The sequence below is a fragment of the Tachyglossus aculeatus genome, chromosome 5, assembly GCF_015852505.1.
Source record: "Tachyglossus aculeatus isolate mTacAcu1 chromosome 5, mTacAcu1.pri, whole genome shotgun sequence".
Taxonomy (NCBI): Eukaryota; Metazoa; Chordata; class Mammalia; order Monotremata; family Tachyglossidae; genus Tachyglossus; species Tachyglossus aculeatus.
Window position 1 is genome coordinate 27433091 of NC_052070.1, and position 14183 is coordinate 27447273.

Sequence of the window (14183 nt, forward strand, 5' to 3'; positions counted from 1 at the left end):
TTGGCTCCGTTAGTCATTCCTCCCTTGTCTCTATCATCTTCCTGTCTCTTAACCCTCTACCTGAGAGTCAATCAATCATATTTATTGAGCGCTTACTGTGTGCACAGAACTATGCTAAGCACTTGGGAGAGTCTTGCTTCTATCCCATGCCCCAGGCCCCCGGGGTGATTTTCCTGTAGAAAACATGCCTGCTGGCAGCCAGTCTCCTCATTCTTTCCCTGAGGCCCCGTCAGAAGCCAATTCTCATCCTGTTCTTGTCAGCTCGAAGGCAACTATAGGTAGGATGGTGGGCAGGTCTCTGGCATGCACAAGGAGGGATAGCAATCAGATGAGACAGAAGGCACATCCACCACCAATATGGGTGGTAGCAAGGCCTCATGCTGTGATTCGGCTCTCAGCATATCTCTCTCTCCCTCCCTCTCCTCCCCCTCCAACCCTGCCCACATGGAAAAACTGGTTGGTTTATGTCCTTGGTGAAGTGACCTGCCATTTCCTCTTCCCCACCAGTGGCCCGCCCTTCCAAGTCTTACCTTAATCGGACGTGATGCTTCTGACAATCCCCAACCTTTTAATTTGTTCAGGCATGAGACCCCAGGCTAGGAAATTGAAAGCAAATGCTCTTTTTCAAGCAGACAACACCGTTGGCATTGATGAAGTCATTCTCTTTGCGCCCGGAGATTCTCTTGGGTACTTTTGCCTAGGTTAACCCAGAGTAATTTTTCATTGACTCTGACCTCATATTAAGCAAGAACTAAGACCTAGGGGGAAGGGAAAGAACTTCTTGCGCTCACACCATAATCAAAGAAAAATAACAGCCAAGCTATGTTTTGCTGGAATGCAACATTTCAACAGCTTTATCACGCTGGAGGCACATTTTGACATCATAATGAATGATAGAGAAAGAGCTACGTTTATCTAGGTCAGAATGACAAACTCCCAAAGGCTGCAGAAGTTGGGGGCGGGTAGGGGAAAGAGAAACGGGACCGAGTTCTGGAGCACCGGGGAGAGGATCGCGAATTGAACAGAGAGAGTTTCATTAAGAGCTGACATTGCCTAATGTCTTTCATCACTACATCATAATTAGCCAACCGGCCTAGTAAAATCACACACAATTCTTGTTCCGGGTCCCATAAATAAAGGGAACCGTATTTCATGACAACGACTTTTATAATAAAATGCAGACGCAAAGGAAACAGATGTCTCTGACATCATTTTTGATCTGATTTATACATCTGCAGCCATTTACAATGTGTACGTGTGGGTTCAAAAGAGCACCAACCAAGACTGTTTAGGAGAATTTGAAACTGTATAGCCAAATGATAAGAAACCTCGCCAAAAGTTAAGGGATTCCAAAAGAGGGGAGATATTTGGGGTGACGAGATGACCGCAGTGTCTCTGGTTTTCCAAGAAGAGAAAAGTGATTCCAAGTGAATACTGGGTTTTGGATCAAAAGAATGGAGATAGTGTTGGTAGCATCAAGATGGCCCTATGGGCTGTACCGACCTTCCTGGAAGGTGGCGGCAGGGTGGGGTACATGAGGAATATTGGGGTGTTCTATGGCTATGGGAGAAAATGAAGCAGCACCGTGGCCTAGTGGAAAGAGAAAGGGCGCGGAAGTCAGAGGATCTGGGTTCTAATCCCAGCTTCGCCAGTTGCTTGCTATGCATCCCTGAGCAAGCCACTTAACTTTTCTGTGCCTCAGTGTCCTCGACTATGTAATGGGGATTAAATATCTGTTCTCCCTCCCACTTGGACTGTGAGCCCCATGCAGGACGGGGACTGTGTCCAACCTAACTAACCTGTACCTAAACCCAGCCCTTGGAACAGCGTTTGACCCACGGTAAGCACTTAACAGATACCATAAACAGGACGGGGACCAGGAACCCAGTTGCCAACTGAAAAAAGTGAACCTCCCCTCTAGATCGTAAACGGCTTATGGGTAGGGAATGTGTCTACCAACTCTACCATATCGAACTCCCCCAAGTGCTTAGTACAATGCTCTGTACCTAGTAACCATTCAATACATACCATTGATTAACTGATTGTGTAATTGATTGATGGGTTAGGTCCTGACCACGAGTTCTCTTATTGAAAAGCCATGCAGCAGCATGACCTAATGAGTGGAGGACGGGGATGCAAGTCAGAAGGGCCTGGGTCCTAAATCCCGGCTCTGCCACGTGTCTGCTGGGTGACCTTGGGTAAATCATTTCACTTATCTGTTCCTCATTTACTTCATCTTTCCAATGGGAATTAAGCATGTGAGGCCCATGTGGGCCAGGGACTGTGTCCAACCCAATTTACTCATATCTACCCCGGCGCTTAGTACAGTGTCTGACACATAGTAAGCACTTAACAAACGCCACAATTATTATTATTATCATTATTATTATTATTCTATAGTGTTGAGGCGATGGAGAAATCTAAAGAGCTTTTTCCGTGCTATACTGTGAGCTCCTGGAGAGCGGGAATTGTGTCTACTTACCCTATTGTACTTGCCCAAACACTTAACAGACCGGTCTGCTCAGGATAGGTGCCCAATAAGTACTGGAGGACCGATTGACTTTCTGCTCTCCTACCTTACGAAAGCCCATCCATTTATCCTACCTTGAGGCACGTCCACCTGTCTGTACTGGCTGTGGCCAGCTTTCCGTTCCCCCCGATTACTCCAGTGGAAGCTATCCATCTCCAGGATGAGGAGGGTGACTCCACTGGGCAAGATTAGAAACTTGGAGGACATTTAGGAAATAAAAAAGAGAGTGGTTTTGTTTTGTTTTTTTCCCCCGGGAAAAAAAGATTCTGAAGATTCTGTGAAGCAGCAACGGCAAGGGCCAGAGCAGCGCTCACGGTCCAAGGGATGATGAACAAGAGCAGAGCAGGGCCAGGGAGTTATGAGAAAATCCCTGTTCCGACAACAGACGCAATGTGCTGGTCAAGGTTCCGCTACAAAGGCAGCAAACCAAGTTTGAGATAAAGCCTGCTAACACCAGACCGGAGTCAATTTTGAAAATAATCTCTCTGTGCAAGTAACAGACTGTACACACACGTTTTACAAGAATAAACAAACTCTTCTAATTCTTATCCACAAACTGAGAGGGAACTCATTAGTGCAAATGACTGCTGGCCGGCAGCACTTAGTCTGTAAACTTTGGGTATCCTAGGCGATCCATTAACACGCAGCAGATGTCCTCGATCAGTGTAATCTCTCCCCGAGACATGTCGCGCTTCCAAACGTGGATATTCGTCGGCGAGATTTCCCCTTCGTAAGGAAGATAGAAAAGGTTCGTGGAGGTGGCAAACAATATTTGGTTTAGACTAGCCGGAGACAGGGGAATGCCGAGAAAGGCAAAGATCTCGTCGGCGGTCTTCTGAGGCTCGCTCACGACATCCTCGAACTTGACCAGCCGGTAGCTGGAGGGGTTCAGATCCTTATTGATCCTCAGGGCCGCTGCGGTGTTTGCTTGCCATAGGTGAGAGAGCAGGGAGACGGCGGTCGACCGCGGGTCTAAGAGTTCTTTTCTCAATGACTCGTATTCGGTGGCGTACCCCGAATTCCAGTCGCATTTCTCCTTTCCTCCGCCCGCTTTAAAGAGCATCGCTAAGCGCTCGGGGATGTTCTTCAAGGAGTAGAGGCTCGGCTTACTGTTATAGAGCACTGAATGGATCCAGGCCCGGGGGTCCCGGACCACATACAGAGCTCTCATCGAAGGCCCGATGACGTCTTGAAAGAAAGGCAGCTTTAACGTCCAGCTCCCGCTGCTGAAGCTGAGCACCGGGCGGGCGTTGGGATAGGAGGCCAGGTGCCGCCTCATGTCCCTAATGTACTCGGCCTCACGGTCGTAGGCGCCCTTCCCCCGGCTCCTCTGTTCCAAGAAAGATGCCCTCCTCTTGGCCTTCTTCTTCTTGTCCCCGTTGGCGGCCGAAGACTGGGCGGGGCGGCCGCGTCCGGGTTCGTTCAGGTGGATGTTCTGCAGGTGTAGTTTGGTGTCCTGGACCAGAGACTGGAGCCAGCCCCGGAGCATCCGGAAACCGCCCCTCCGCGGGCCCGGGGGTTTCCACTCGCAGGCGTCGACGAAGGAGTCGATCTCCAACTCCGTCTCCGGGATGTCTAGGTAGGCGGTGGGCACCCGGATGTAGAGGAAGTCACTGCTGTTGGAAAAGAGCTGCTTCAGGATCTCCGCCCCAGACCAAGGGAGCGCCACGATGACGACGTCCGGCGGGCGGGCCCGGGGCCTCTCGGGGGGCCCGGCCCCGCGGCCGCCCCCGGCCCCCGGGCTCGGGCGGTCGCCGCCCCACGTGGCGCAGATGGGCCGGCTGCAGGCGCTCCAGACGTCCGCCAGCTCCACGACCCACAGGGCGACGACGAGGATCAGGATCCAGCGCATCAGGAGGCCGAAGGACAGGTAGAACCGCCACTGGAAGCCCAGGACCAGCAGGCCGCCGACCAAGATCAGCCCTACCAGGACGTTCATCTGAAAGCCGAAGGGGAAGGCCGCCCGGTCCTCGCGTGGGGGCCCGTCCGCGGCCTCGGTGCCCAGCCCGAACCTGGTGATCCGGCCCCCGGCCGTCACCGTGGCGAAGCCCCCGAAGCCCAGGTAGTCGAACCGGCTCTTGAGGTTCCGGTGGTCGGTGACGATGGACACGGCCTGCTCCGTGTCGTTGACGCGGAGCGAGAGGCGCAGCCCGGCCGGGGAATCGTCGGTGAAGCGGCAGGAGGAAACGTTGACGTAGGGACCGTGGAAGAGATAGGCCACCCGGGTCACGGGGCCCTCCATGGGGAACGTGACGTTGACGTACTGAGTCCAGCGCTTCTTGAACTCGGCGGCCTGCTCCGCCTCCTGGATCTGCCCGGCGGGGCTGCCGCCGCGCCGGTCGAACCAGAACATCTTGTAGTGGGCGTCCCACACGTCCATCATGGCCCCGCTGTACCGGCCCGGGGACCTGTAGGGGACGTACTTGAAGTCGATGTCCAGGTTGTGGAAGAAGGCACTGACGGAATCGACGGGCGAGTCCTCCCGCCGCTCGACGTGGTCCACGACCAGCAGGGTCTGGGAGTTGAGGAGGAGCAGGGCCCGGTAGACGCTCTTCAGCTTCATGGCGGCGGAGTAGGCGGCCGCGGCCTCCCCGCTGACAAACAGCATGTCCCCCTGCTGGGAGGCGGTGACCACCTCCCCCGCCGCGTCCCCCACGTCGTCCCCGGTCCACCTGAGCCACTGAGAGCATTCCCCCAGCTGGCCCTCCCAAGGCGCGTTGCACTGGCTGGTGGGCGAAGGGGCGAACACCAGCACGTTGTTCAAGTGGCTAAACTTGGGGCCGTACAGGGCCTCGGACACGAACACCTGCCCGTTGGGGGCGAAGGTGAAAGAGTTCTGGTCGGGGTGCTCGTGGCCCGGGTTGAAGCTCCTCCAGCCGTCGATCCAGGAGTAGGGCTGGAAGTGGACGACGTCGAAGACGGCCCGGCCCCCCAGTTTGCCCGACTTGAAAGACACGAAGGTGTGGGCCTGGGCGGCGGGCAGCCCCGCCCCGTAGGTGACCACCCCCCAGTTGGGGAAGACGTGCATCTCGGGGCCGCCGGACCCGGCGGGGGGCCGGGGGGTGAGCTCGGGGGCGTACCAGAGGTATTCCGTGTGAAGGGTGCTCCACCTCTGGGCCGTGGAGGGCACCATGGGCCCGTCCTTGGGCCGGTGCTTCCGGATCTGCTGGGCCAGCCAGTTGCCGGCCCCGCTCCTCAGCACGAACGCGTCCAGGAACACCAGCTGGCTTTCCGGCCCGTAGAACCAGTTGTAGTTGGAATCCGCTATGCCGACGCTCCTCTGGAAGCCCGGGAGGAGCGTGGCGTAGTAAAACCAGAAGTGCGTCTTCAGCCAGTTGTTCTCCAGGTTGTCGATGTTGAAGTGGCGACGGGCCAGGAACACGTACTGCGTGACGGACTTGGCCGTGTAGCTCCCGTAGGCCACCCCCTCGTCCAGGGAGCCGTCCACCACGTGGTTGAGGAGGAACATGGTCTTCTCCATCACGTCCACCGCCGCCTGTTTCCACGGGGTGGCCTGGGCCCCCCGCTCCACGCCGGCCACCAGGGCCCCCGTGAGCAGGGCCAGCATGTTAGTGGCTTGGTGGTTGTGGAGCAGCTGTTTCCCCCAGGAGCGGACCTTGGAGTACTCGTACATGTCCTCGGTGGCGGCCCCGATCTTCTCCAGGTACCGCCGCCGCCTGGGGTCGTCCAGCGAGCCGTACAAGAAGTCGAAGGCGGTGGCGAAGCCGGTCAGGGAGTGGCCCAGGGGCACCTCGTCGCCCGGGGCGTTCTCCACCAGCCAGTCCTTGTACCCCGCCATCCGGTCCATGTACTCCAAGGCAAAATCGAGGGCCGCCCCGTCTTCCGGGCACAGCAAGCAGTACAGTGCCAGCGGAGGCAGATTGTTGCCGTAGATCTCGTTCCACTTGGCGGCGAAGTCGGCGTGCTTGGGGGGAGGGAGGTAGTAGGATGGGTTGGACAGCATCGTGGTCACCGCGCCGCGGAGGGCTCGGAACAGGTGCAGGTGGCTGGAGCGGGCCTTCTGCCTCAGGGCCGGGACCCCCGCGGCGTCGAAGAACAAGCTCGGGTGCGGGCCGTCCCTCTTCGGCTGCGGGTTGGGGCCGGGATCCCGTCCCCGCGGCGGCCCGAACCCAACGTCATCGTCGGTGAAAGCAGCCCAGTCCGAGTAATTGCTCGCCGACTCTTCAGAAGTCGAGAGCGCCAACATCGCTGCCGCTAAAAACAGGGACCGTCCCGTAAACGGGAGAGCCATGATCCATCAGGGAGTTCCCGCCCTTCAGGCCCGCGGATCAGATACGACGCACATCGCTCCCGCCCGTCCGATTACTTGAAAACGAAGACTTTAGGCTTGTGCAGAGCGACGACTCCAACGCTTACCAGGTGAGTTGTGGCAGAGGCGCAGGTGGCTTGAAATGAATACATGCAGCTTCTGGGAAGTGGAAAAAGGCCTTTCTGGCTCGGCGTCGGCCCGGCCCGACTCCACGGCCACCAAGATCCCGAGCGACGCTAGAGCCACCGGCGCCTCCGATGAGCTGACCGGTCAGGGCTCCGACAGTCGCCGATGCGGTTAGCGTCGTGATGGATAATGAACCCAGCCTTTTCCCCCCTAAGGTCCCGTCTCGAAACTAACCGCCGTCGTTATGCAACCGTCTTTCTTGAAAAGATCGGCTCCCGGTTCCCGTTGGAAAGTCATTCCTGGCACCGGGAATGTGGCGCCGGCCCCAAAAAACGGTACCGTTACATTCGAGGGGTGGTCGCTGGCACACGGGGAATAAGGCCTCTTCTCTCCATCTGGTGTTCTTTTGTGAGTTTGCTATTCACGTTCTCCCTGACGCTCTGTCCTTCATGCTGGGCAGACTCTCGCTCCCCTGCGTGTGAGAGAATGAAGCGACGGATCTTCCCAAACCCTGCTCAGACGGCTTCCCTACGATAGGTCTCAGCAGCCTCGGCCCGCAGCTAACGGAGGTGAGCTGGCGTGAGCCAATGTGCCGGAAGACCGATGCGGACAGTTCACGGTCTTGGCTTAAAAAACTTCATCTCCGACGGGGAGAGCCGGGCGAGCCTGCCGGTCTGCTCGGCCTTCCCGGCAGGGGCCGAGGCATCTCCGCTCCACACATCGTGATCGCTGATGATCCTGCCGACTCCGTCGCCCCCCACGGAGATTCCTTCTCTGCAAGTTTTTGAGATGCCCAGCGGAGGCGGAGACAAAACAAAACAAAAGGAAGTTCTGGATTACTGATTGAAGGAAAGCATGTAGAAAACTCGAACTGGGGAATCGGTGTGACCTGGGACGAGTCACTTAACTTTTCCGTGTCTCAGTTTCCATCACTGTAAAATGCAGATCAAACACCTGTTCACCTTCTTTTGCTGAGAGCCCCGTGTGAGACAGTGACTGTGTTCGACCTGATTATCTGCCTCTGCTCTCATCGCAGTGCACGACATATTAATTCGATCGACTTTCTCTAGCGCTTCCTGGATGCAGGGCACTGTACTAATCACTTGAGCACTGTACTAAGCTCTTGAGCGAGTCATCAATCATATTTATTAAGTGCTTACTGTGTGCAGTGCACTGTCCTAAGCACTTGGGAGAGTCCAACCGAGTTGATAGACAGGTTCCCTGCGGTGAGCAGTATCAAACGTCACGATTATCATTATCATCATTACTATGATTCGACTCCAGAGGAAGTCGGTCCTTTTCGTTATGGGATGAGAACCCTTTGCTAACGTTGGCTCAGGGAACGCACCGTCTCTCTTCTCTAACCGCTGGTAAAGGGAAGCCGCAGCCCGTGCTTTGGGCGCAGGTGTGTAAACTGAGATCAGAAGGACTGTCTCTATATGTTGCCAATTTGTCCTTCCCAAGCGCTTAGTACAGTGCTCTGCACACAGTAAGCGCTCAATAAATATGATTGATGATGATGATAGGAGAGCTTGTCTAGTAGTGGCTGGAGGCTAGCTCAAAGTGGGCGGTGGGAATCCCTCACCCCTGGGGGTCATGACCACCATGTTCCAATGATGATGGCATTTTTTATTAAGCGCTTACTATGTGCACAGCACTCTTCTAAGCGCTGGGGAGGTTCCAAGGTGATCAGGTTGTCCCTCGTGGGGCTCACAGTCTTCATCCCCATTTTACAGATGAGGTCACTGAGGCACAGAGAAGTGAAGTGACTTGCCCAAAACCACACAGCTGACAGTTAGCAGAGCCAGGATTTGAACCCATGACCTCTGACTCCGAAGCCCGGGCTCTTTCCACTGAGCCACACTGCTTCCAAGAGGAAGCTGGTGTGTTGGGCGGGTGGGGGGGCCCGACCCTTGCCCCTGACCCTGGGGCCTTGGCTGTCTTCAGTGCTTTGCACACAGTAAGCACTTAATAAATGCTATTATTATTATTATTATTATCATTATTATTATCTGCAGGGGCCGGCTGGGGCTGGGGCCGCGTCCCCGGCGGCCAGGTGGGGGCGCTGCGGCCCCACGGTTTGGGCGGGAAAGTCCTCGTGGCTTTGGGCAGCAACTTCACCAACTTTGGGCGCCAACAGGTCCCAGGGGGTGAGTGAGGCCGGCACCGCCCCGCACCCCCAAACCCGCTGGGACAGGGGATTCCGGACACCACAGAACACCCTGATGGGGAACAACGGTAGGGAGAGGGGGTGACGGGCTCCGAGGGCAGAGGCTGGGGCAGGGAAAGGGGGACGAAGCCGGGGCAGGGAAGGGGCGCAGAAGCCGGGACAGGGAAAGGGGCAGAAGCAGGGACAGGGAAAGGGGCAGAGGCTGGGACAGGGAAAGGGGCAGAGGATGGGACAGGGAAGGGGGGAAGAAGCTGGGACAGGGAAGGGGCGCAGAAGCTGGGACAGGGAACGGGGCAGAGGATGGGACAGGGAAAGGGGCAGAGGCTGGGACAGGGAAGGGGGGAAGAAGCTGGGACAGGGAAGGGGCGCAGAAGCTGGGACAGGGAAGGGGCGCAGAAGCTGGGACAGGGAACGGGGGCAGAGGCCGGGACAGGGAAAGGGGCAGAGGCTGGGACAGGGAAAGGGGCAGAAGCCGGGACAGGGAAAGGGGCAGAGGCTGGGACAGGGAAGCGGGGAAGAAGCTGGGACAGGGAAGGGGGGAAGAAGCTGGGACAGGGAAGGGGGGCAGAAGCTGGGACAGGGAAGGGATGCAGAAGCTGGGACAGGGAAGCGGGGAAGAAGCCGGGACAGGGAAGGGGCGCAGAAGCCGGGACAGGGAAGGGGCGCAGAAGCCGGGACAGGGAAGGGGCGCAGAAGCCGGGACGGGGAAGGGGCGCAGAAGCCGGGACGGGGAAGGGGCGCAGAAGCCGGGGCGGGGAAGGGGCGCAGAAGCCGGGACAGGGAAGGGGCGCAGGAGCCGGGACAGGGAAGGGGCGCAGAGGCTGGGACAGGGAAGGGGCGCAGAGGCTGGGACAGGGAAGGGGCGCAGAAGCTGGGGCAAAGAAAGGGGCAGAGGCTGGGAGAGGGAAAGGGGCAGAGGCTGGGACAAGGAGGCGGGGAAGAAGCTGGGACCGGGAAGGAGACAGGGTCGGAGACAGGGAAGAGGGCAGGGTCTGGGACAGGAAAGGGGGCAGAAATTGGGACAGGGAAGGGGGGCAGAAGCAGGGACAGAGACGGGGCAGAGGCCGGGACAGGGAAGAGGGCAGGGGCTGGGACAGGGATGGGGGCAGAGCCTGGGGCAGACGGGAGGACAGCCTGGGAGCCGGCTGGGGCTGGTGGAGCCTGGGGCGGGGCAGGAGTTGGCCCTCCCGGCCGGCGGGGCACAGAGAGGGGCTGGCAGCCCCCAGGAGCGGGAGGGAGGAGGAGGAGGAGGAGGACAAGGGGGAGGGGGAGCAGGGGCGGGCCGAGGGTGTGCGCCTTACCTGGCCTGCGGGCCCGAGCGGCGGGGGGGCCGGGGAAGCCGGGCTTCAGCAGAGGCGGCGGGCAGGGGCGGCGGCGGGGGCGGGGGCGGAGGCGGGGGGAGTCCGGTCCGGGCAGGCGGCGGGCAGCGGGGCCGCCCCCCCCAGTCCCGCCTGCTGTCCGCCCGGCCCTGCCCGGGGCCCCCAGGCCATGCCCTCCGCCGCGGCCCCCTGCCTCCTGGGGAGGGTCCTGGGGGGGGGGGGCGGGGGGGGGGACAGGACGGGAAGGGGAAAGGGACGGCCCGGGACAGCCGGCCGGACGGACCTGCTCCTGCCTGCCCCGCTCCGGGGCCCGGGCCCGCCGCCCTCCCTCCGCTGCCTCCGGATCCCAGGGCACGATGCCGGGAGGACGGGGACGACGACGAGGAGGAGGAGGGACAGGAGGAGGAGGAGGGACAGGAGGAGGGGCTGGGGGCGGGGCTGGGGGCGGCTCTCCGGGCTTCCAGCGAGGACCGCGGTGCCCCCGGTGCCCGGAGGGGCCCACGATGCCCGGGGCTCCGGAGCCAGCCTGAGAGGGGTCCTTGGAAGATAGAGGGGCAGGGGGCGTCCGGGAGGATGATTATGGCATTTGTTGAGCGCTTACTATGTGCAAAGAGTCAAGCGGGGAATCCTGAACGCCTGGCTCTGGGGGTGAGCTCTGGGGTGGGCCCTGGGGGTGAACTCTGGGGGTGGGCCTTGGGAGTGGGCCCTGGGGGTGGGCTTTGGAGGTGAGCTCTGGGGTGGGCCCTGAGAGTGGGCCCTGGGGGTGGGCTTTGGGGGTGAGCTCTGGGGGTGAGTTTTGGGATAGGCCCTGGGGGTGGGCTCTGGGGTGAGCTTTAATGTGGGCCCTGGGGGTGGGCTTTGGGGGTGAGTGTTTGGGTGGGCTTTGGGGGTGAGCTCTGGGGGTGAGTTTTGGGATAGGCCCTGGGGGTGGGCTCTGGGGTGGGCTTTAATGTGGGCCCTGGAGGTGGGCTTTGGGGGTGAATTTTGGGGTAGGCCCTGGGGTGGGCTCTGGGGCTGGGCTTTAATGTGGGCCCTGGGGGTGGGCTTTAGGGTTGAGCTTTGGGATAGGCCCTGGGGTGGGCTCTGGGGGTGGCTCTGCGGTGGGCTTTAACGTGGGCCCTGGGGGTGGGCTCAGCCTCTGGCGATCCCCTGCCCAGGGAGCCAAGAAGACATTGCGCAAGGGGTTTGGGAAACTTCCCCTAAGATGAGCACAGCTGTAAGGAATGGGAGAGGAGGGGGGAGGGAGGAGAGGAGGGAAGGAAGGAGGGGAGGAGGGGAGGAGTGAGACGTGGAGGCGGCTGGCTGGCAGGCTAGCGGATCCAAGTCCCCAGCCCGGAGCCGGGCGCCAGGACCTGATGCTGGGAAACTGAGGGCTGGATGATGCCCCTGGAAGCTCAAAGGAGCCGCTGCTGGAGACCCCCGCGCCCCATCGTCCTCCCCATCCCCGGACCTGGACCCTGGGGACCCTCAGGACCCGCCTCCGCAACTTCTCCCCCTCCCCACCACCCCATTCCCGGCTCGCAGCTCTGGGACAATTTTCCCACACCTTCAGCTCTCGGGCCCGGCTCCGTTGGGGCCTGATGTCTTTCTTCTCACCGTGTTCCGAGAGGAAGGAGCCGCGTGGGGCGGGGGAGAGAGGGAGGGATTCGATCCCATCCTTCCCGAGCTAGAGAGGAAAGTGCCGGTCAAAACTTCTCAGCTCACACCCGCCCCTTCCAGACTAGCAGCCTTGGACAGGAAACAACTGCTGGCAGTGGTAGCAGCAGAAGTAATATTCATCCAAAGTCTTTGAGTGCGATGCACTGCAATAAGTGCCCCGTTTGAAATATAACCGCAGAATAAGATTTATTCCCCGTATAATAATAATAATGGCATTTATTACGTGCTTACTATGTGCAAAGCACCGTTCCAAGTGCCGGGGAAGATACAAGGTGATCAGGTTGTCCCACGTGGGGCTCACCATCTTAATCCCCATTTTACAGACGAGGTAACGGGCACAGAGAAGCTAAGTGACTTGCCCAAGGTCCCACAACTGACAAGTGGCGGAGCCGGAATTTGAACCCATGACCTCTGACTCCCAAGCCCGTGCTCTTTCCACTGAGCCACACTGCTTCTCTAGGTGTACTAAAACCTCACGCTCTAAATGAACTTGAATTTAGAAGTAGTGGAATCAGAATACATTGGCTATATTAACTGAATAATAATAATGCCATTTATTAAGCACTTACTATGTGCAAAGCACTGTTCTAAGCACTGGGGAGGTTACAAGGTGATCAGGTTGTCCCACTGAATATACCTATAGACACAAGCACTAAGGATGGAGATGGAGTGACCGAAGTTGATGCAGCCTGAGTTGTTGGAGATTAACTGAGGAGTCTTTTTGGAGGAGCTGGGTTTGAGAAAGGGGGTTTGGAGGATGAGGGAGGTAGAGGCCTGGTGGTTTTCAGAGGTCAGGGGGTAGGGTCCCAGATGAGGGGAACCAATTGAACAGGGGACCAGAGGTAGCTGATTTAGAGAGCAGGATACAGATAAGAGCAGCAAAGAGAGATGATATGTGCAATGGAGAAGAAAATGAGTGCAATGAAAAAGCAGCATTGCCTAGTGAATAGAACACTGGCCCAGCTCAGGCTCTTTTGCAGGCTCTTTCTCTCCCCCCCCCAATCCCCTAACTGTGAGAGCCCCTCAATATTCAGTTCCGGGTCCCTTGATTTCCTCCATCCACACCCACTCCCTTGGAAAACTCATTCGCTCACAGGGCTTCAACTATCACCTTTATGCTGATGACACCCAAATCAGCCTTGATCTCTCTCCCTCTCTGCAGGTTTGCATTTCCTCCTGCCTTCAAGACAACTCTGGATGTCCTCCCTTCACCTCCAACTTAATATGGCTAAAATTGAACTTCTTATCTTCCCATCCAAACCTTGTCCTTCTGCTCACTGTTGACGGCACCGCCATCCTTCCTGTCTCACGAGCCCGTAACCTTGGTGTTATTCTTGATTCCATTCTCCCATTCCACCCACATATTCAAGCCATCACTAAATCCTGTCAGTTCTACCTTCACAACATCACCAAAATCCACCCCGTCCTCTCTGTTCAAATTGCTACCACATTAATGGAAGCACTTATCCTATCCCACCTTGACTACTGTATCAGCCTCCTCACTGACCTCCCTGCCTCCTCTCTTTCCCCATTGCAGTCCACACTCCATTCTGCTGCCCAGATCCTTTTCCTTCAAAAACAGTCAGACCATATTTCCTCACTCCTCAAGAAACTCCAGTGGTTGCCCATCCACCTCCACATCAAACAAAAACTCCTCACCATTGGCTTTAAAGGACTTCCTCCTCCAACCTCACCTCACTACTCTCCTTTCATTCATTCATTCAATCATATTTATTGAGCACTTACTGTGTGCAGAGCACTGTACTAAGCACTTGGGAAGTACAAGTTGGCAACATATAGAAACGGTCCCTACCCATCAGCGGGCTCACAGTCACTCTCCTGCTACAACCCAGCCCAGACACTTTGTTCCTCTAACGCTAACCTTCTCCCTCTACCTCGAGCTCATCTGTCTTGCCGACCCCTCGCTCACCTCTGGCCTGGAATGCCTTCCCTCCTCATATCAGATGGATAATTGTTCTCCCCCACTTCAAAACCTTACTGAAGGCCCTTCTCCTCGAAGCAGCAATCCTCCACTAAGCCCTCCTTTCCTCTTCTCCCACTCCCTTCTGCTCTGCTCTTACTTGCTCCTTCATTCATCCTCCCTCCCAT

The 14183-nt window shown here is 57.8% G+C and overlaps 1 protein-coding gene across 1 annotated transcript; it reads right to left on the reverse strand.

The window, feature by feature from the left end:
• Positions 1–2364: 2364 nt before the first annotated feature.
• On the reverse strand, positions 2365–10460 carry DSEL (dermatan sulfate epimerase like). The gene is made up of 2 exons (XM_038747263.1): positions 10398–10460; positions 2365–7700 (listed from the first exon to the last, which is right to left on the reverse strand). The coding sequence occupies exon 2, from the start codon at positions 6780–6782 to the stop codon at positions 3132–3134; it is 3651 nt and encodes a 1216-aa protein (XP_038603191.1). The 5' UTR covers positions 6783–7700; positions 10398–10460; the 3' UTR covers positions 2365–3131.
• Between the last annotated feature and the right edge of the window lie 3723 nt (positions 10461–14183).